At 36.9% G+C, this 22,387-nt stretch overlaps 3 protein-coding genes across 6 annotated transcripts in view; all 3 read right to left on the reverse strand.

Moving 5' to 3' along the window:
- Positions 1-1,644: 1,644 nt before the first annotated feature.
- On the reverse strand, positions 1,645-6,078 carry LOC121517865 (taste receptor type 1 member 1-like). The gene is made up of 6 exons (XM_041799945.1): positions 5,987-6,078; positions 5,522-5,828; positions 4,646-5,371; positions 4,178-4,384; positions 2,728-2,848; positions 1,645-2,596 (listed from the first exon to the last, which is right to left on the reverse strand). The coding sequence occupies exons 1-6, from the start codon at positions 6,061-6,063 to the stop codon at positions 1,668-1,670; spliced, it is 2,367 nt and encodes a 788-aa protein (XP_041655879.1). The 5' UTR covers positions 6,064-6,078; the 3' UTR covers positions 1,645-1,667.
- Positions 6,079-9,557: 3,479 nt separating this feature from the next.
- On the reverse strand, positions 9,558-17,716 carry rer1 (retention in endoplasmic reticulum sorting receptor 1). Of its 4 annotated transcripts, none has more exons than XM_041799736.1 (8): positions 17,615-17,716; positions 13,964-14,045; positions 12,820-12,924; positions 12,372-12,468; positions 11,862-11,940; positions 11,557-11,692; positions 11,324-11,378; positions 9,558-10,062 (listed from the first exon to the last, which is right to left on the reverse strand). In XM_041799736.1, the coding sequence occupies exons 2-8, from the start codon at positions 14,042-14,044 to the stop codon at positions 10,052-10,054; spliced, it is 564 nt and encodes a 187-aa protein (XP_041655670.1). In that variant the 5' UTR covers position 14,045; positions 17,615-17,716; the 3' UTR covers positions 9,558-10,051. The 4 variants fall into 4 exon arrangements, with proteins under 4 accessions (XP_041655670.1, XP_041655668.1, XP_041655667.1 ...); XM_041799734.1 differs by adding an exon at positions 17,189-17,246 and having other exon boundaries at positions 9,558-11,378; positions 17,615-17,670; XM_041799733.1 differs by having other exon boundaries at positions 9,558-11,378.
- A 3,200-nt stretch (positions 17,717-20,916) lies between these two features.
- tp73 (tumor protein p73) overlaps positions 20,917-22,387 on the reverse strand; it is a 30,626-nt gene continuing 29,155 nt past the window's right edge. Inside the window, exons 12-13 of the mRNA XM_041799355.1 lie at positions 21,616-21,709; positions 20,917-21,318 (exon numbers count right to left, since the gene is read on the reverse strand). Coding sequence (XP_041655289.1) covers positions 20,917-21,318; positions 21,616-21,709 — 496 coding nt within the window. The remainder of the gene's footprint in view (positions 21,319-21,615; positions 21,710-22,387) is intronic.

The raw sequence follows: 22,387 nt of genomic DNA on the forward strand, positions 1-22,387 counted from the left end.
GTTTGGTTATATCTTTCTTGAAATTGGCAGACAAAATGTTTCTGTAGACTTCTGAGTTTATTTCTGCTGCCATCATGTGTTACATCATCAATGAAGATTTATGAGCCTGTCCCGGGAGAAGACATGCAAGCCCAAGCCATGACACTACCTCCAATGTGTTTCACAAATGAGCTTGTATGTTGGGGATCATGAACAGATACTTTCTTTCTACAAACGTTAGTCTTTCCATCACTTTGGTAAAGGTTCATCTTTGTCCCATCAGTCCTTAAAACTTTGTTCCAGAAGGTTTGAGGGTGATCTCTATACTTTTGTCAAATTCCAGCCTGCTCTTCCTGTTTTTCTTGCTAATGAGTGGTTAGCATCTTCTGGTGTAGCCTCTGTACTTTCATTCATGAAGTCTTTTGTGAACAGTAGATGGTGATACCTTCACTCTCAGCCACTGGAGTTTGTTGCTGATAGCACTAACAGTTGTTTTAGGGTCCGTCTTTACAGCTCTCACAATGTTTTTGTTGTCAACTGACGCTGTTTTCCTTGGTCTAACCATTCACAACTGTTAGTGAGTACACCGGTGGTCCTTTCCTTCTTTAGGACATTCCAAATGGTTGTACGGGTTATGGCCAATGTCTGTGAAATGGCTCTGATGGATTTTGCATCTTCTTTCAGCTTCTCAGTTGCTTGTTTTTCACCCATAGACAGCTCTCTGGTTTTCATGTTGAGTACAACAGTCATGCCCATGACTGTGGTTGTGTCTACAGAACTAGAATGAGAGAATTATGGCTAAAGAAACCTTTGCCAATGTATTGCATAGATAATTAGAGCTCCTTTCAGGACTGAAATAACTGTCAAGAAATTGGACTTTTCCACATACTAAAATATTGAAGATACTTTTTTTGTGGGCTTTGAGCCATAATCATCATCATTAAAAAAAAAGACCCTGAAAATTTTGTCAATAATAAATCTAGAATAAGTGTAAGTTTAAATCTATGAATTAAATGAAAGGAAACAACAAACTTTTTTACTGATTTATTCAAATTTCTGGAGATTATACCTGTAATACTTATGTAATACTTATTGAAATGATGGAATTGACTATGTGATTTACTTTTTGATAGAGTTGTTTTAAACAGTAACATCTGAATGAGTACATTGAAAACACTGAACATCACAAGAATATATATTCACCGATTTATTCAAAAGCAAATGCAGAGGTACATGACAACAGCTCTTTCTTGAGTAAAATTACAGTCCTGACCATAGTGCTCAAAGACGATGACTGCTTCAGTGTTTCACCTATTTAGTTTAGTTAGAGCATGAATGATCATTCTCCTTTACAGATTTTTATTCTTGCATGTGACCTTTGTGGACGAGGCTTTTATGGGGATCCATCTGCAACTTCATGTGTAATTTTAGTTTGGTGTTTTTCTTTATATTCTTGATAGTAAGCTTTCCTTATATAAAATTATTATACAGCCTAAGCAAAAGACTGATATTATATATGTTGAATATTTTTGGTTAAATATAAATAAATTTAATGTAAATATACAACAGTGAATAATTGCATAAAACTGTTCTTAAAAACACACAAGAAACACAACACTAACAAATGTCTGAAAATAATTAAGATGGCCTTAAGGTTTTCTTTTAATTAAGATGTTTACTGAAAGCAGCTATTGACTGATTGTTTTGGTATAATTCTGAATGAGACCTTGGAAATGTTGCTGTGTGTTTTTGTGGGGTTGAAAAATCATGATGTAACATTTTGGGAGGAAATACCACAACAGGAAGCAATAGAGGCTGGAGAGTACTGCTAGGGCGTTAAGAGCCTGGATGAACTTTCCGTGGTAGAGCATGTATTCACTGGCAAAGATGATCCAGGTGAGGATCAGTAGGAGCAGGCAGAAGGTTATTGCTTTGGCCTCATTGTAATTTTTGGGGAGGTCTTTCCCCATGTAGGAGAAAATAAAGCACAAGGAGCATAAAAATACAAGTAAAACAACAGAAATAGAGGATGCTTTTAGATCAATGTCACAACCAAGTATAATTTTGTCTGGGTACCACACTGTTTCATTGTAGGGCTTGGGGGGAGAATATGTATAGCCCACAAGGAGTAAGAATGCCTGAGTAACAAATGCCACGGTGATAATCAGCCATTGTCCATGATATTTCATCCACCAACTGTGGAGCTTTGGGAACTTGGCTGCAATTTTGAAAATACAAACAATTTGAAATGAACGCACCACAAAACATGCAAGACAAACAGTGTAGAACAGAAGAAATGGCAAGAACCTTAAAATACAAGAGGGCGTTGTTGGCTTTCCAAAATAAAAGAACACACTGAGACTACAGAGACTGAGACAGCATAAAATGAGGAAGCACATTGGTCCCCCAGCAGATCTGACTACAGGGGTGTTGTAGTTGATGGCAAAGAGAGCAGACACTGCTAGTGTGAGACCTACAAAAGCAACAGCCCCGAACATGATCAGTATGGCCCAGCTGTCTGTGAATGGGATGTACTCCACTAAGCGCAGATTACATGATGTACTTCCTTCTTTAGACCATTCTGTGTCTTTACAGTTGAAACACTCATAGGGATCCTCTGTTTGACACACAAGAAGGACATGTAAAAAAAGAAAGAAAAAGTTATGATTATTTGAAAAATCCTCGACTTTACATCAGGAAAGGACACACCTCTTTGAGAATTCTCTTAACTTGTCATTTATGTTTTACCTGTGATGTTGATGTAAGTTCCATTTGGACAAATTTCACAGTTGAAACAGCATTTGTGGATCCCATTTTGCTTTTTAGCATATCCAACATCACATTCATGGGAACACAGTGCAGTAGGCACCTGAGCAGGACAATTGTTCAGCATCAAAGTTACCAAAACAGAAGTTATGTCATGAAACATTCAAGTAACTAAAATACAAAAAATTTCTAAGAAAACAAGAATAGCATCTATATTTCTTAAAAGTAATTGCAAAATGTAAAAATATTTGTAGACTCTGAGTTATATGCTCAGAAACCCCCTGAAATAGTACAATGGGACCATTCATCCATTTGTCATCTATACCAGTGGTTCTCAAAGTGGGGGTCACAAAACAGTAAGAAAGGCATGCAGGACGCCTTTCATAAAACAAAGAACATTTTCCAATGATCTTAAACTGTTTAAAACATATTCTACTGATGTGGATGTAAATATTTGCAACAACAAGGTAAATATATCTCTGTATTTATCATTTTCCTGTCAAGATGGACAGATAACTGCTCATTGGTGCAAATAAAAAATAGAAGCAACCTCAAATTTTAAAATTCTCCATGCATGAGACGTGCTGCGTTTCTGAGATGCAGCCCAAACACTGACTGCCAGTCTGAAACAATGGTTACTGCATAGTAACAGTGAGGACCGCTACTGCATGTGACGTCTCAGCACTAGCGCGGACCAAAACATGGCATCCTCCTGGTGAGTTTATAAACTCAAGTGACTAAAAATGCAGATATCTAGTGAGTTTATTAGTTCAATATACATACTAGAGGTACAAATACATATCAAACAAGATGAAGTTGACTGATCATGCAGGGTTCCTTTGAAAATTTCACGTAGCTATTCTTGATAGTTGTGTGCAGCTGCTTTAACCAATTTCAGAGACAGTGGTGGTCCCCAGGTCTGGCATGGTTATTTTCAAGAGTTGCAAGCTGAGCAGTTTGGGAACCTCTGATCGATACCACTTAGAAACACCAGTAAGCCTAACAAGCATGTCTTTGGACTGTCAGGAGAAGCTGGAGTACCCAAAGAGAACGCATGCATGCACAGGGAGAACATGCAAGCTCCTGTCAGATCAGGATTCAATTCAGGATTTTTTTTGCTGTGGGGCAGATTTCTAAAAAACTTTAAACTGCCATTTCTAGCTGATTGAGTCTTTGAATAATCCCTCAAAAATCTGGGGAGAATGGAGAACAACAACCCAACTTTTGGTGACTTTTGCACATCTTTCTCTACCTTGTTTTTTACGTTTATATATTAGTTCTTTATATTATTTACTTTTAATTCAAAGGTTGTGTTTTTGTTTGTCCTTACTTCTATCCTAATTCTAGAACATAAGAATTAAAAAAAATTGCAGTGTGCTGTGTAAAGCTAACTGGATTATACAACACAGATTTAAAAAAAACACTGACTTACGTCTCCATCTGTGTACCACTGAATTTTACTGTCATTGATGAAATAATGTTGTGATGGTTGAAATTTATAATATCCAATCTCGACTGCATCACCACTGCTGTTCCAGAAAACAAGGGAATATGATCCAAACTTAGGGTCACCAAATTCATCAAACTCAATGCTTTGGTTCAAAAGTGTAAATTTCAACCTCTTCATCTCTGCCAGGACCTGATGTGAAAAAGTTCAAACTATTAGCATGTGTTTGAAAGGAATGATGAAAAATGTACAGGCACTAAGAAGTAGTAAGATTTTTTTTTTTTTTTACTGTTCCTTTGCTCTGGAGATTTTAATACATTACATATTATTAATAACAAACCATGATTTTATACTGGCAAAAGCTCTGTCCAATTTCAATGCAACAGAGAAACACAGGTTTTGTTTTTTTTTGTCATGAACCTAGAAAATGCTTTTGTCTGTTTGTATACTTACCATGTGTGGGTACACTGTAGTATTGCCTTTACAACTATCAGAGCCACATTGTAAGACTCTGTGTAATGCATGTGCTATGGCATACACAGCAGAATACACAGGAAAAGAGTAAGACGGGTCCACAGAAACGACCGTCTCTGCACTCAGGCCACTGCAGTTGCAAACCTGATTACAAAACATAATCTCTTCTGCACTGTCACAATGATCCTTGCTTTTGGTAGAATACACAAAATCACTGAATCCAGGTATTGACACAACTGGCTGAGACACCCCAAGCACAGTTCCAATATTTGTGATTCCTTCCTCCTTGGGGAGCCGCTTGTTCAAGGACCAAGTGTCTCCTGCTATCCACACCTTGTTTGTGATATTCAGTTGTATTGCTGACATAATGAGAGCTTCAGCAGTCAGTTTTGGAACAAAAACAATAATGATATTTATCTTCTGTTCCTCTATCTGTTTGAACATTTGTGAGTAATTTGTTTTGTAGTTTAGGCCTTTGGTATATGCCAGACAGATCTCTGTGTCCTTGATTCTCTTTATGAACATATCCTGTCCATCATTACCAAAATCATCATCACTGTTTAGAAAAGCAACCCAGCGCCAGCTGAAATGTTGTATGATGCTGACAATCACTTCTATGACAGCTTTGTTGGAAAATACTGTTCTCAGGAAAGAGGGAAATTTAGCTTTTTCTGAGAAGGCAGAGCTAGCGGCACCATAACTGACCTGTTGAAAGAGTTAAAAAAAAAAAAAAAAAGGAATTGTTGAATGTCAAATTACATCCTACTTCTAGAGAGTACTATCTGAAATAGTCTAATACCTCACTGAATACATCCCTACTGAAAAATGTCAAAACACTGTAGTTAGCAAACCTACCAGAGGAATGAGATCCGCCATGAAGAGTGGGGCCACAGTTGTGGTGTCAGTGCTGGAAAAGGGGCCAACTACTGCAATAACCTTTGACATTCTGGACAAATTTTTGTTTTGGACACCCCAAGGCTGAATCCAGTCATTTACTGAGATGAGCTTGAAAAGTCCTGGGAAATTGTGCGTATTTGAGCAGTGGTCAAATATTTCATAGCCAAGAGATACATTTGGCAGAAGGTTGGTTGAATTATTGATTTCCTCTATGGAGAATCTCATCAACTGAAACCTTCGATAACTTGAAGTAATTAAGCTTTCTCTGTCGATAGAAAAAAGACAACAGAAGACCACTCAGATGAAATGATAAACAGCAGCTCTTAAGCAAAGCAATTCACCACCCTGAAGCTTTTAAATGTGTTACAATGGTATGATAATTTAGTCTAAGTTTTTCATTAGTTCTGAACATGTAAGACTTACCTGGAACAGTCAATAGCTTCAGGTCTGTCACTGTAAACTTGGGCAATAACATTATGAATGTCAAAAAGTCCACCCATCAGATAATCGCCTTCAAGTTGAAACTCTGAGGCTGGAACAGTGCATTGTGGCATAGCATGTAGAAAAAATTCAAAAACACATAAAAAACCAAGAATTTGTGTCATTGCTGTAATTGCCAGTCTGATATGAACTCTAATGGGATTTGTCTCCACCTTTAATAAGCAATGGATTGCTTGAAATGACAAAGCCACAGAGTTCATTTACATGCACTTGAGAATGCATGGCTTCATATGTCATAAAATACATGCTTTTGGTTATGAAGAATACACAAATCAGTATGCAAAAAGCAACTAAGATGCAAACATTTCCTATGATGACCATACACTGAGTACAAAAGAGACCAGAAAAACCCAGCTAAGTGTAAAGAGTGCATACCTCTTTAGCTTGAACTAAGTGTTTGACTATTTAGAAATACATGAAGTGTCCAGAGCTCATTTGTCAACCATAGGCAGGGCAGAGTTTGATCAAAAGGTTTAAACCATCAAACTGTAACATAACTGAAGGGGTTTTTATACCAGTGTCACCCTATGATGTGCTTAGATTTTATTTTATATTTTCTCTCAGGCAGGCTGACATATATTATCAAGAACAGTTTTGTGTTTGACATTAATCTACTGTAGAAAGTATATTACATTTTTTAAATGTCTAATGAACACTTATACATCTGTCCGCTGATCTTGATCCAGACTGGTCTGTACTTTATAAAATTGCCCACCAAAGATGGTGATTACAGCTACCTTAGAAGGCTAATTGTTTTTTGTTGTTGTTGTTGTTTTTAATCAGGAAGTTCTTTTTGTTTCTCAAAATTAATTTCAATTCCAACTCCAAAAGCTTTTCATAGTGAAAAATAATGATACTGAGGGATGGTTAATTTGGCAAGGATGAACACGAGGAAAGAGATGTGCTTGAAAGTAAGGAGGGGTAAAGTCATTATAAAGGTAACTCTTCATGAGGGAGGATTCACCATCCCATGTAATGATCACAACAATGTTTTGGCAAGTTCAATACTCGGCTGACAGATTTTGCCAAAGTTGTTACTACTATAAAGTAAATCAAGGAAAGGGCAGAAGTGATCAAGAAAACTTTCATCCATGGTAATTCATGACCAGTTAAACTCTGGCTGCATTAACATTTGAATTTAATTGTTACTTTTTTATTTTATATTTTAAGTTAAAATGTTTACCTTTTTAGAAGGTTGTGCTATTTCAGGGGTTTTGGGAGAACAGGACAGGTCAGGTCAGGAATGGGAGCATATGCCAGTTTGGCACTTGGCCATGCCAACATTAGCCCTGTACTGTTCCTGCATCCTGATGGCCATCGTCCAGGACTGCCCCAGGCCCATCTTACCAGCTGACCAATCTGCGAAGCACGTGACCAAGTTCATGGAGGTTCACAAGCAAATGCACACAAATGAGCAAATTAATTCAAGCCAGCATCTTTGGTTAATGCTAAAATAGGGCAACCTCTTACAAATGAGCTTTGCATGGCTTAAGCTTTGGCCAGACAGCTAATTTGAAAAAAGATAATTTGCAATTATTATTTGGATGACATTGGTTGATGGCCAGACCTTGTTTGAACCTTGGCAAGCCTCCAAAGAAAGGGCAGAATTTTTGTTATGCAAGTTTATACAGGATAATTCATCATCTACAGGGTATGGTTATTGGGTGATTTCAATGAAAAGTGTAAATAGATTGTCTTTTAGTTGTATGTGCTACATAATTAAACCTTGACTTGACTTATGAAAGCAATGACATCAATAAAGTCCTTCAGTTTGAAAGCAAGCTGTCAATAAAAAGTCACTTCTGCATTCAAAAATTCTTATGGCTGAAGATTCAGTGGCATATTGGGTAATGGGACAAGAAGGTAGGACTAAGTTGAAATGGCAAAAAAATGCGACCATATTTTTTTCCATTAATTAACATTGAGATTAATCAGAGTACAAAAACAGAAAAATTATTAGTTTAATGTTACATTGTTTGCTGACATCCACAAAAGATGAGACATTTACTGTAACATCATAATTTAAAAGTAAGAAATTATAAGCCATTTACTTATGGATCAAATATTTGAAAGAAAATCGTAGCCCTCTGGAGACTGGGCAAAGTTCCCGAGGGACAACTATCACTGCATCCCTTCACCAAACTCAACTTATGGCAGAGTGGCTAGATGAAAGCTTCTCCTCAAAACATATGAAAACCTACTTGGAGTTTGCAGGCTTATGGCAGAGCCATAAACTCCGTTTGGTGAAGGGATGCAGTGATGGATTTTCCTTCTGGAACTTTATCCACTATCCACACAGGATCTCTGGGCTCAGTCACAGTGGCAATCGGGTTCGTGGCCACCTCGCTCACTCAGGCCCTTTTCCCCTGATAGCTCAGTTTGGCTGAACAACCAGTTCTTAGAAGAGTTCTGGTTGTGCCAAACTTCTTCCAGTATAGAATTATGGAGGCCACTGTACTCTTGGGAACATTCAGAGCAGCAGAACTTTTTGGTAGCCTTCCCCAGATCTGTGCCTTGAAACAATTTGGTCTTTAAACTCTACAGGCAGTTCCTGTATGACTTGGTTTTGTTCTGATATGCATTGCCAGCTATGAGGCCCTCTATAGAGCTTTGCAGTAAACAACTGAAAGTGTTGTGCTTTTCCAAATCATGTCCAATCTGAGAAATGGGAGGAACCTGAGCCAAATTTCAATTGTTTTTGAAAATGTTTTAAAACACTGCATTCTCAATATAATTAAAACAATATAATGTATTTATACTTAATTATATGTATTTTTTCATAATTCTTTTTAGTATTTTGTAGAACATTGTTTATTACAAAGCAAGAAATACATGAAAAACATTGCAGATAAATTTTAAATGTCTGTTATTGACACACCAGGTGTTAATTTTCAATCAAAATCAATACTACTATCTGGCCACAACACTGTTTTTTTTTTTATTATAATTTCTATTTCTACTTAAAAATGCTATGATTCAAAGTATACCTATGGTGAAGCCTGTTGAAACCATCTTGGTGAGGTGGTGCCTTCATGTGGTGACACTGGTGTAATAGCAAGCTAATGTAATCCAAGACAAATTAACACCATACTGCTGATGAATGATTATTCAGAAGTATCTGACAATACAGCGTACACATGACAAACAGTTTATTTCATGATCATTTGATATCAATATCTGACTGTTGCCAGAAGAATCTGTTTCTACAGACAAAATAATCCATTTCTGCATGAGATGAGGTTGCCTTTTCCTTGGAAGCTCATAGTGAAGTCAGGAAGTCAACTTCTCTGGGGCCACAAAAGTCAAAGGCTTTACAGCTTCTCTTGTTCATGCTTGTATTTCTTATCAACAAACTAGAAATACTCTCAACTGGGGGAAAAAGTTTACTTTTAGAATTTAGAGTATGTGTTGAATCAGGTCAAATTTTCTGTACATTGTTCCAAAACTACTCACCATTTATGGAGCTGCAAATTATGAAGCTGACACACTTTGATAGTTTTTGAAGGGACACAGCCTCTTTAATAGCATTTGGAGTGAAAAATTACACTTAAGTTATTAAAATCAATTTTTTGTTTATAACTGTAGCACAAGAAAACAATAACATGCAATCCATGAAAAACATATTTCATTTATCAAATCAAGAACCCAATTTATCAGTTCTGCTTTCATTAATTCCAATTGAGATGGATTCAAACACTTGGACACAGTATGGTGGTTGGAAGAAAAACAAAAATAAAAATAATCTCAAAAATTTCTTATTTTAAAATATATATATATTTACACAAATCCTCCAGACAGTCTTTTGTAACACAAACTTTGTACATAAAATGTTTTGATCCCTCACTACAGTGCTGATCAAAGTTTATGATGACAGAAAATCCCCAGCATTTTGATAAAAAAAAAAAATTAACAGGAATAGAAAAGAAAAATGTGATCGCCACCCACTTCATCCATTTCTTATTAAAAAAGCTTTCAATCTCTGCTTTCTTATGTTTCCTCTGCAAAAGAAAGAGAACAAAAGTTTGCTTGGAATGACTATATTTTCCATATTTTTCTTCCAAAGTATACACAGATTATTAAGGACTACAACAGCTAGTCTACACAAATGAAAAAACCCAGCCTTTGAAACAAAGGTGGGAGGATGTTTCAAAGAACAAAGGCCGTCTGGGTATCATGCAATTGTTCAGTCTTTCTTAGATTAGACCTTGTCATAAATTGTACTCCAATCATGGTGTATCACTTTAGAGACAGTACATTTCCAGCCTCTGCACAAGTGTAGGAATTCAGAGGTAAATTTTGTAAATTGACTTGTCACTGGGAATTTTGTCCATGGTTTGGGTGTGCACAAAGTATCCCATCTGTTGAAGTCTACATAGGCGCAAAAGTGTAAAACTGATTCAAAATAAATCTATACGCTACAAAACTGATTGGGTTAGTGACACTCAATATGAATAATGCATTCAATAAAGTATTGGGTGGCTGAAAATTTTAATCCAACTGCATGAATAACTTCTTTAAGATTAGTTTATACACAGAGATCCCATTTTCATTTATATAAACCCCAACTAAATTTTTTTGTACTGAGTGTTTTTCTTTGAGTTGTTGAATTATGATGAGGTGTCACTCTTAGATAACTTCAGGACTGCGTCTTTTCCTTCAGGTTTCATCTTAGATATCTAATCATGTTATTTTCTATAGACACTACTGACTTTAAGTATAATGAATTACAAAAAAAGTAGGTACCAATATATTAATCAAAAGTTGGCATATTCATTTCACTTCAGAGAAGGAAATGTACTAGAATCCTCGTTGTTGGGGTGGGGGTGGGGGTGGGGGTGGGGGGGTCACAAATTCAACTGCATTTTTTTTTCCAGAGTGGTGTTTTCTTGATGACTAAATACTTACCCCTTGGGGTTAAAAGGCAAAAGGTCTCAACTACTACTGAACAAATGCAGACCAATCCTTTAAGACTGTTGTACTTAAAAAAAAAATCCTACCCCTTGATAGAAAAAGGCAATATCCCCAAAATAATTTTGATCCGTGCTGCTCATATCCTTATCAAACACTGTGAACCATGGATCAAAATGTATTTTTCACGTCATGTCTTTGTGTTACTGTCCCTCAAAGAAAAAAGAAAATAAATCTCTAACCCCTGTCACTCCCCACTGGCTGTGACAGATTAATTTCAAAGGAGGAGGGGAAGGGGAGGTGGGTGTTTTTTTTTTTAACTAGCAAACGTTTTCCCTGTGTCTTCCTTGCCTTTGTATGTCCTCTTTCCATGTGTGAACGGTAGGTACCTGTACTTCACCATGTGCTAGAAAAGGTTAAGAGGAATAAGAAAGGAATTAGTGACACACATTTCCTGGATTTGCTTTTTTTTAAATAAATGTCAAGTATTTTATCCCATCTGGTAACTTAGAATGAAATGTACCAATTTAATCTATGCAAGTGGGAAAAAAACAGTTATAATGTGGTTTTTTTTTTTTTTTTACCTTGATCTGCCTCTTCATGGTGATGCAGAAGAGCATGATGAAGTACATTACAAGTATAGGCCAGAACACTGGCACATTGAAGGCATCAAAAAATGTGCAAATCATGGCGATGACAATGCCTTTTGTTGCTGAATGCCTGTTGAAAACAAACATAACCCCAGGGTTTTTTAAACCACATTTGTATGGTAGACACCCACATCTTGAGTTCTTATCCAATGCATTTGCCATGTATTTCTACACATTCAAGTACTCATACACTTCAAATTCTTGGTTTTTACTTGGCAGCATGAAGTCAATGGACTTACCAGAACTTGAATTCAGGCAACCTCCTGATGAAAGGACGAAACTCCTCATTCTGCTTGGTGGGAAGGGATGGGCCCTCATCTGCACAAGATTTGAAATGATACAGATGTTAATAAAAAGAGGGATGTTCAGTCTGCTTTCAACAATATAAGCACCAAAAACTGGAAATCTCTGTTCACTCTATGGCATCAACATGGTTGCTCTGTAATTATTTTTAGAAATGGGTTACACGCTTTCAGTTGTTTAATGCAAAACTGGACTACATTCTCCATTATCTACAAAGTAAAGTAGTATTTTTTAAAAAATGTATTAAATATAAAAGAACTATATAACAGAAAACAAGTGGCTGAAAGCACATGTTGTGCATGAGAAGCTTTCTTAGTAGGATGATTTGACTTTAAATGAGATGACATGCAGCATAATTACATACATTTAAAACCCAAGTGGTAACCCACAGCCAAGAACATCATAACAATGCCACAAAAAACATCTGCTTTATTGAATTCACTTGCCTTCCTCAAGCAGTGAAGGATCCACTTTTGGTGATAGAAAAGCAATGAAGAGATTGAGATGGTAGATTCCCAAAGCATATGTTACTATATACCAGCCCTGAAAAGACAAATGTTGACTATCTTAAGGCTTGAAGTGTCATGTAGAGAGCATTTTCATAGAAAGAGAAGCAGCTAGTTTACAAAAAAGAAAAAAGCACAGTAATGATACATAGGTCAGATAAGAGAACAAAAAATACACGGTCACTGTCTTTTTATATTATTTTCTCTTAATATATTTGGAGAGAATCATAATGAGCCCCAAAATAGCACACACCAAGTCCTCTCCCCTGGACAATCCCAAAAATAGACATCATACTTTCAGGAATTTCTCTTATTTCAACTTCATAAAACTCTCAGTATTTACACAATCTAATCCATTAGCAAAGAAGAACAGATTACAAAAAATTACCTGCAGTATGTACACTCTGATCATGTAGACAGCAGCAAGAAGAAGAGTGGTTGCCCATCGCACTGCGTAGAATGGCGTAGACTTGTCTAGCCATGATTGATAGACCTTTTAAAAGATAATACACAAATGCAAACAGGCCACAAAATTAAGCCACCATCAGTGAGACAATCACCTAGTAGACAAGTACGTAGATGGAACAATGCAAACTTAAGGATGCCTATAGTGGACATTAACATTGCATCAAATGAGTATTGTTGTCCATACTACTACCTATTGGGGTAGGGGGTGGGGGGGATACATTCTCATTCAGTTTCCTGTAAGCCCAACACGAGACTCTTTCACCTACAGAAAAAATACAACTGGACTAATCCAGCCCTATCTGGACTTCAACAAGATGTACTGTTTACCTTTTTTAATCAGCAACACTGACACAACTGTGAGAAAAAAGCTTGAGGAGTACAGAGTGTTCACTAGTCTGTAATAAAGAATAATTACTGAAGGCATGCAGTTACTAAACTGCAACAATTTGCTTCTTATCATAAATACACCAGTGCGTAAAAAAGACTACAAATGCTGATATAGAAATGATATTAAAATAGAAAAATGGCATGCAATTATTGATCTTTTTTAAACCCCACAAAATTTGACAGAAAATATCAGTGGTGCTATAGATGACTCCTAATTCAGTGCAAGCCTCTACTCATAATACTTTTTAAAGGATATTGGAAGATAGGCACTGTGATAATACAAGAACACTGGTCCTTTAACATCCAAGGAAAGAAGGGTTTTGGAAAATAAAATGCCACTGTCATAACAAACTCATTCTCCCAAAGTCTACAACTTTACTAACTTTACTTAGGCTAATTGATGCGCAGTTATCATTGCAACACATCTAAAACCGTTTTAAAATTTTACTTTGTAAGCAATGGTGAGCTTTTATACTAATTATTTTAAGCCCATGGAATACATAATCCTCTATACTAGAACAGCCATGTATTTGCATTAGATATGACTTGATATTCATTTAACCAGGAAACCCTCATTGAGATCAAAAGAGTGTCCTGGCTGAGAGAGGCTGCAGTACAATCAACAATGATATGACATGATATAACTGATGTGATGATATCGAAGAGGGACACTTTACCTGGCCAACCCGTGTGAAAAAGGCTGCAACTACTGATGGTTTCCCATGGATTGACTCCCCAACACTGTCCCCTTCTGACATTCTGGCATTGAGGTAAGAAAAATAAAGATTTTAATTAGTGCATGAAAACAAACTATAGGTGAGTCTGACTGAAGTAGATGCTATAAATCACAGTATACTCTATAATCAGCAAGAAAAGTGGTTCTCAACTGGTGTGTCGGGGCCCAAAAGTGGGTTGCAGGGCGGTTTTCATTGGGTCGCAAACTGGTTCCCTAGGAAAAATTTGTCAAAAATTGAGAAGTCTCACCCGCAATTTCCACAAAGGACGACTGCGTTGCGCACCGAAGCACCACGGGTTTGGTCTGACCAAAGGAGAGCGACCTCGCTCACTGGAAGTGAGCCTAGAGCGCTGTGCCGCAGTGCACGGCCCTGATCACCGGGCAGAGATCATGGGAGAACTGCTAGTTCAAGCAGGAATAGCATATCAACAGCGGACTATTTTACCCTTTGGGGTTAATTGATCATCCTTTGAGGTATAAGACCATGATATTATTGCTTCCACCATTGGGTGTGTACATAGGAAGTTAAAGGATCTGTGGTTTTATGTAAAATTTATTGGCTAAATGTCCTCAAAAGTTAATTTTTCCTTGTCAGTGGCGCCGTTATAGATCTGTGACCCTCTGCCCCCCCGTATGATGAGATGTAATGTTGATATAGTGATGATTTACGACCGGGAATCCGTGATGTGTTGTATTTTGAAAGAACTGGATATTCTCCTCTTGTGACTTCCTTTTTGGTGCTTTCTGATCGACAGGTATTGATGCAGTTTTGGCAGCAGCCGGTGCTAAAAATAGACCTGCAGCGTATCTTGAACGAAGCATAGTGGCACTCCAGACACGCACCGCTGCTGGGCTGGAGCGCCAGCTGTGGAAATGATCTGATAGACTAGAGAGGGAGCGATTTGCTCTGCAGTACGATTTGCCGGCGGATCACAGTGCAGTCTCTTAATATGGAAATTGGAGGTTAGACTGACATGTGTCCATACAGTGCCATGAAAAGGTATTTGTCCCCTTGTTGATTCCTGATTTTTTTGCATATTTATCACACTTCAATGTTTCAGATCATCAAACCAATTTTATTTTCTCACAAAGACAACCCAAGTAAATAGAAAATGCAGTTTCTAAATGATGATTTTATTCATTAAAGGAAAAAAATCCAAATCTATCTGGCCCTATGTGAAAAAGTAATTGCCCCCTGAACCTAATAACCGGTTGTGCCACCCTTGGCAGCAATAACTGAAATCAAGTGTTTGCAATAACTGGTGATGAGTCTTTTGCATCGCTGTGGAGGAATTTTGGCCCACTTTTCTTCACAGAATTGTTTTAACTCAGTCATATTGAAGGGTTTTCGAGCATCAACTGCTTTTTCATGGCACTGTATACTTCAAGAAAGTTGTTTTTTCCTCTAATAATTCATCAATTTCTTCAGACCTTTAGAAAAACCCAACAAAATTTACATTATAAAAGCAAAACAGACTGAAATGAAATATTTACATGAATGTCCTTCTAAAGTTTTGGCCAGTCTCTATGTTCAGTCATGTTTTGTTTCATCCAAGGTCTAAACTGCAGCATTTTTCATCATATTAATTTTCAAAAAATTTAGAAATTTGGGTCGCAGTTCACATTATAGAAGTGGCGGTGGGTCCTTTGGCTGAACTAGTTGAGAACCACTGATCTAGCACACAGGTTCTCAAACTTTTTAGCCCGTAACCCCAAAAGAGACCAGAGAACAGGGTCCCCCACTGTACCCGGAGGTGGTTGAAGCATAGTTGAACACAGCTGTGCATATTCAAGAATAGGTGTGTTGACTCAAGTTTTAAGGATTTTTAAGACATTATTTGGATTTCAGCGTAATCTCACCAAATGACCATGTTTTTCTTTTACACTTAACTCATTGTCTGTATATAGTCTTATAAAAATCGGTTAAATATACATTTTCAAATCATTTAAATATGCCTTTTTGGGGGTGTCTTTGGAAGGCGTCTGGCAACCTCCTCTCAGTGTCTCACAACCCCAAGGTGGTCCCGAACCCCAAATTGAGAACCACTGATCTAGAGGGCACCAACATATCTTGGCTGGTATTTCAATCAAGTAAGTAATACTGAACCATGAAAGTGTCTTGTTTTCCCTCCAGTTTTGTTAATACATGTATCATTTTACCTTAGCCATTGTTCATTGTCTTCCATATTATCTAAAAGTTGTCCAATTTAAGACCTGAACTAAATACATGGCGCGATGTTTGAGAGCATGGTGAGCCAAGAAGTAAAATGTTAAAGAAATGCTTCCATGAGAATTGAATTGTTGGTTTCTATTCAAAACGTGATGATATAGTCATTTATGAACATAATTTACCTATCTGCAAGGCTGATAGCCCTAATTGTGCAACGTGTAGATGTTGCCATTTTCTCTAAATCACTGGTCATTAAAACCAAGAAGTAGTCTTTACGGGATACTAGTACAGATGAAGTATTTTTAACGTGTTAGCAACAACTCATGGGGCTAGAGTCCGAAAAGGCAAATGTTGGCAAAAAAAAAAAAAAACCCGTCCGTCAGGTGATGAAACACTAATGTTGTACGGGGACGACCGCAAAGACGATACGTCCGGGCTTAAAAAAAAATTGGCGTTCAATTTTATTTTCTCACTTTATTACTATTATGGTAAGCGTATATACCTATAATTATTAAGAACAGTTTTCAGCATTACGTTGCTTTCACTTTTATACAATGTAAGCGATACAGTTACTTCGAAACAAGTTGATTATGAAAGGTAGCGTCATCTATTTATTAACTTGAAGTTCGGCGTCACGTTTCAAAAACTCGATTACCATTCTTATTGATGGTATAAGAACTGTAACCAAATATTTTGGCAACACGTGATGTTTTAAAAAGGTTACAAGTCCACGCAAAATGTACGAGGTTTGAGCTAACGTTAGCTGCCTAGCTAACCGGCTTCGGCAGTCACGAAGGCATTTAATGAGTCATACTTTTCAAAACGAGCCCTCTGGGAAATCCATGCTATTACCTCGATAGAACACAACAATTCAACCATTATTCGTGTCGTTTCATCGTGGATATTGTTTTAAGGATAATCATGTTAGCTTACAAATTAGCCCTCCAAGGAGCTAACTGGCCGTATCGATGTACATTACCCTTTGGCCCAAATTACCTTATTGACGGGTAATGTAGTTCCAGTGAGGCTTCAGTCAATTCCCACCCGCCTTTACCTGAGTAGAAGTGACTACATTTACCACAAGGCAACAAAAACACGCATTAATGTCTTATCAAAATATTTGTAGTTCCCGGTACGCTCTCTTACGACTGTATTCCGGCCTATCACGAAAGCCCCGAACTACAAATACCAGAAATGCAACAACCTGACAACTCACTTCCGGTGATACGCTCCTGTGTTGCCAACGACTCCAGAGCTAGCCAGCTAGCTCAGTAAGAAATCAAACAGTTCTATAGTAATCAGATCCGTACTCAATGGATGATATAACAACCAAAGAATACTCCACTTAGCTTCATTACACGTCTTTCTATTTCGGGTGTGTAAGTGTTGGGGAGAAATAAATCAATGTCTTTCCTTTCTTACCTGATACGGCCGCTGTGTCACTACCCGGCTCTACCTAGCTAGCCTAACTAGCCTCCTCTTGGTGTGAACGGTGTGAACACGTCAGTACTTCCGCAAGGGTTCGAACGTACGGCAGGCAAGATAGTCGAGCCCAGAAAAAGAGGAACCGCTTTCTTGTCAAGATCACATTTGGGAGAATCATTTAGCAGCCGCTTCAATTGTACATTCCTTTCAGTTACTCTCAAATTCTCACTATTTTTTATGCAATACTATATATGCAACAATGTATTTTTCCCCATTCACAAACATTTCATTTTATTCTTGCATCGATTGTAATTGACTTGGTTTTTTGTGACCTTTAAATACTTTTTCTTCATTCGTTTTTCATATTACCTGCAAGGTTATTTTCAAACAATGTTTATTCAGTTTCAATATTTTCATCTATTTTCATGATTTTAGCCATGTTTTACAGGCTCTCTAAATTAAATATATGAATATTTTCAACAAATTTTTAGTATTTCTTATCCTTAGTATCATCCTTAGTTAATTTATCACTGAAAAATGTAAATTTTTTCCACTGAGAGCCCAGATCTTTACTTCACCAAATAACAAATTGCTACGTGTATATTGCGCTTTCCTGGTCCTTCTTAGGACCTCCTCTGTCCCTTTCCCTCCTTTCTGAATGCATTACATTTGGCTCAGTGCCACTAGTCATAGTAAAAAAAAAAAAAAAACAGCCAGGCCTTTCACATTGCCTCGAGGTATACTATTTTAACTGTGCTCTGATTAGAATTCTAACTCAGTCCACAGGCTTATCTAAATATTTGACAGACTATCTTTAGTCATTCCTATTATCACCGGCCAAGTAACACTATTCGGACAACTTGCAAGTACCTCTCTCTTTTCACGCCTGTGTGATAACCTTTTTGTTTTTCTTCTTTCCATTAGTTTGCACATATTTATACTAGTGGGACTGGCCTAAAGCTGCTGGGTTCAGATGGAGCCTTTCCAGGTTTTCTTATCAGAATCACCACTGCCTCCTCTAGTGCAATTGATAATCTTTTCACCTCCCTCACTCTGGTATAAAGGGGAATGAACTTCACAATTTCTTCTTCACCCATAAGTTACAGCATTACATAACATATCTAATGATCCTTCCCTGTAGAGTTTTGGTTTATTCTGTTGATACAATCGCTGCTAATCATCTTTGCACTAGTCACAGCAACTATTACTTCCTGTCAAACTACCTAGATAGAAGGTCATATTCTCCCTTCTGTTTAAAAAAACATCTTAACATTGAGTCTTCTCAAATTAAGGTATCATGATGTTTGCCTTTAATGCCCCTATTTAGTTCTTAAATAATACAATAAAAATCTAGCATAATCTGTTTATGTAATTCACATCTCCAGGAATATTACTTTTTCCTTGCGTTTTCCTTGATCACTGATTAGTGTACTGTCATGACTTAACAGTTACTAGCTCCAGCCTGTTGATTTCTTTGTAATGTTTCCTGACCAGATAGCCAATTTTAATCTGTGTGGATATTTTGTCTAACTACCTCCTCCTCTTTGTCCCATACTTTCTCCTCTTTGTTTCCAGATAACTTCCCTAAAAAAATCTTGGTTTGTGATTGTGGCAAACCTCCTCCTCACTGCAATAATAATAATAATAATAATAATAATAATTTTAGGCTCTACCTTGTATAATAAGCTTAAATCTCAAATAAAATGCACTCTTTAGTCAACTTGCTTTTTGATATGATGAAGAGTAAAGGAAGCAACCATTTTAATAACAATGATTTTCAGGGAATAACATCTGAATTCATCAACCCCCAAAGTATCAAATAAATCAACAAAAGGAAAAGGAAACTTACCAGTAATATCAAAACAATTACTATTTATTGGTGACATTGGTAATGTATAATACTGATCATAAGCACAAATGATCCAAACTATAACTTTTGAAGCCTTAAAGTGCTCTTTCTTTGACCAGCTATGGTTTAGTGGGTTAAACAGTGTGTGTCTTTGAGAGTCAACACAGAGTAACAATTAATGATACACATTATTATGATTGTACATTATTATGTAGTCACTTTCAAGCACATTTAACTTCTTTACTAGAATTAGGACGTGATTTATCCTGTTAAATGCCAATCTAGAAATAAAATAGGAATGTTGCAATAAGTATCTATGATCAAGTGCCATGAAAAGACATACAACACACAACCAGCTATGACCAACATGTATATCCATGTAAGGGCCTTGCCCTGCAAGGTTTTTCCAAATACAATGAGATGGAGGAAATGCTACTGTTATAGTTAAGTATCATAGTGAACAGGTATGTTATTCTTCTTTTTTTACTGAAAAAATGATGAACTCCCTGTACCTAAGATATAATACTGATTATTTTAATAGTTTTTTTTTGTTCTTAAATATTGACACAGTACTTCCTAAGTCTTAATTAAAAGTAATAAACGCAGTGTCTCACTTCTTCTTACATAATGTGTTGGGTTTTCATGACTTCACACTATAACCTACACCCATTAAACATTAGACAACAATGAAATGACAAGGACATACTGAACTAGAGGTCATCACAATATGGCCATCAAAAGTCTACACGACTAAGTGTTTCTGTACCTGTGATTTGACCCACCATTCAACTCTGTACATGTTTTTTTTTTTCAAACAATACATATTAAATCTATAAACTCATTTTACAACCACATCTAGAACAACACATTTACAAAATACAGTATATACATTTGTACAGGTCAGGTTAAACTAAAAGAACAATAAATACTAATTTTGTGTGCTCCATCACAAAACAGGTACTGGTGGCACCAGTAAGCTACTATGATGAACATGAGTCTGAGAAATCAATACGTTTTCACCACCCCTTAAAGTGAAAAAAAAGAAGATTTAAAGAAAAAAAAAGTATGGCATATTTCACAGTAAATTCTAGACAACAACCTGTTTTCACAAAAAAAAGTCATGTTCTTTTAACATGAACATCTTGAGTGCCCATATAAATAGTCTAAACTATGTGTTAACATAGCATTGACTTGAAAATGATCACCATGGTATTTGTTGTTGAGACTTGTCATATTATTTTAAATCATCCTCCAAGAGGAAAAACAATTGTAGCACAATGTAAGAATGGTGCATCAGCACACTGAAAATATCCCTCATACAAAATGGAACTTCTTTCTGCAAATCACTGAGTAAAATATGACAACAGCGCCTTTTACAGGCTTTACTCTGCACTATGGTTGGTTTTGACAATAACATTGGCCAAATGCAGTCCATAGATTCCTTTGAGGATCAGTGAACATCACTCTCCATGAACTCCTCTTTGATGGAGTGCTTGCTGCGTGACAATTTGCAGTCAGGCATGTCAAAACCAAAGTCAGCCCACTCGTCAGTAGCTGCTGCCATCCCCGTCGACCCAACAACTCCTGACCTGTTGGGGATTGTGATGGTGTGACGAACACGAAAGTGCACAGCCTCCATGACACGCTGACGTTGCAGTTCCCCGCTGGCAGCTCCGATGGCTGCCATGGCAGAAGCAGCCATGTTGCTACTGGAGCGAAGTAGCTGCTGACCATGATAGTCATGATGATGAGTAGAAGCAGGCAGTTGGAGGGAAGAACCTTGTTTCATGTCCTGCAGTCCCCGCCAGATGGCAAGGCGGTACTGCTCTGGTATCTTTAATGCACCCAAATCCTAGTGAAGAAAAAAATACATGTGAGTTCAAGAATGCTGGAAACGCATTGTTTTACTCACTTGCTCACAATAATATTGTCCTGTGGTAGTCAAAAACTCCACAGGGTATACTTTTATCATAATGTAATTCCATTTTAAAAATCACAGAGGCCTTTTTACATTAGGAAAAACGAATCCTCTGTTGTATTTCCTTGTTTTACACTTTCCTTTTTTTCTTTTCCCATTTTATGAACATGGAATTCCTGACCAATAATTATTGTCATTGTGAGATTGTGAGTGCAGGAATGGAGTGGTTACCTCCATGGAGAGAGTCTGCAGATGGTAGACAGACTGGAGGCCTTGGGAGGTGAAGTAGTCAATGATGTTTTGACAGCCCAGACTGGTTAGAAAACTGTGTGGGGAGAAAAGCAGGCCTGCTTAGACTGCCATCAGATCATAGCTGCAAAGCTTAAAGAAAGTCTACAACATAAACTGTATAACATAAAAGTGCTGGAATAGAAAAAAAGACTACTTTGACTTGATTATAAGAGTCATCTTTGATTTTAAACAAGACTGATAGTTGATGCCCTAACCTCCCTGTCTCCTCAAGCTATTTTTATTTGATTTCTATTTAGATTTAGCACATCTCCAACTTTAAGTGTGAGGACACTTTTCATCTTAAAAGATATAGTGGAAATAACATGATAATCATGCATTTATATTAATGATTCATAAGGCCATTCTTGATTGATGAAAAACCTTTATTATAAATACATAGAATGTAAAGATATTGGCAACGTACAGAGTAAAAAATAGAGAAACTAACTGTGCAGCTTTACTGTACAATAAACAAAAACATGTCAATGTCAAAAAGTGTCAAAACGTCGAAATTGCAAAAGCAAAGTAAAGTATTGAAACTGCGTTAATACAATTATAAAAATAGAATTTTTTTTTTTATTAAGCAGGATTTTAAAACTGAAAAATAAAACCTTGTAGTGCAATGCAAAGGAAAGTCTTACTGGCAGGGAATCATTTCAGTGGGACCTTTGAAAATCCTACAAAGCCACTGACAGCTACAGCAAAGACTTGT

This window comes from Cheilinus undulatus, linkage group 11 (assembly GCF_018320785.1).
Source record: "Cheilinus undulatus linkage group 11, ASM1832078v1, whole genome shotgun sequence".
Classification (NCBI taxonomy): Eukaryota; Metazoa; Chordata; class Actinopteri; order Labriformes; family Labridae; genus Cheilinus; species Cheilinus undulatus.

Excerpts from the sequence above, each read along its gene's own strand:
- rer1 (XM_041799733.1), bottom strand. The coding sequence starts at position 14,044 with ATGTCAGAAGGGGACAGTGTTGGGGAGTCAATCCATGGGAAACCATCA. Across the intron at positions 12,925-13,963 it reads TTTTCACACGGGTTGGCCAG|GTCTATCAATCATGGCTAGA; the intron begins GTAAAGTGTCCC and ends ATCTTTTAAAAG. Across the intron at positions 11,941-12,371 it reads TCCTTCACTGCTTGAGGAAG|ATGAGGGCCCATCCCTTCCC; the intron begins GCAAGTGAATTC and ends AATCTTGTGCAG.
- LOC121517865 (XM_041799945.1), bottom strand. The coding sequence starts at position 6,063 with ATGGGTGGACTTTTTGACATTCATAATGTTATTGCCCAAGTTTACAGT. Across the intron at positions 5,829-5,986 it reads GAAGCTATTGACTGTTCCAG|AGAAAGCTTAATTACTTCAA; the intron begins GTAAGTCTTACA and ends TTCTATCGACAG. Across the intron at positions 4,385-4,645 it reads CTACAGTGTACCCACACATG|GTCCTGGCAGAGATGAAGAG; the intron begins GTAAGTATACAA and ends TTTTCACATCAG.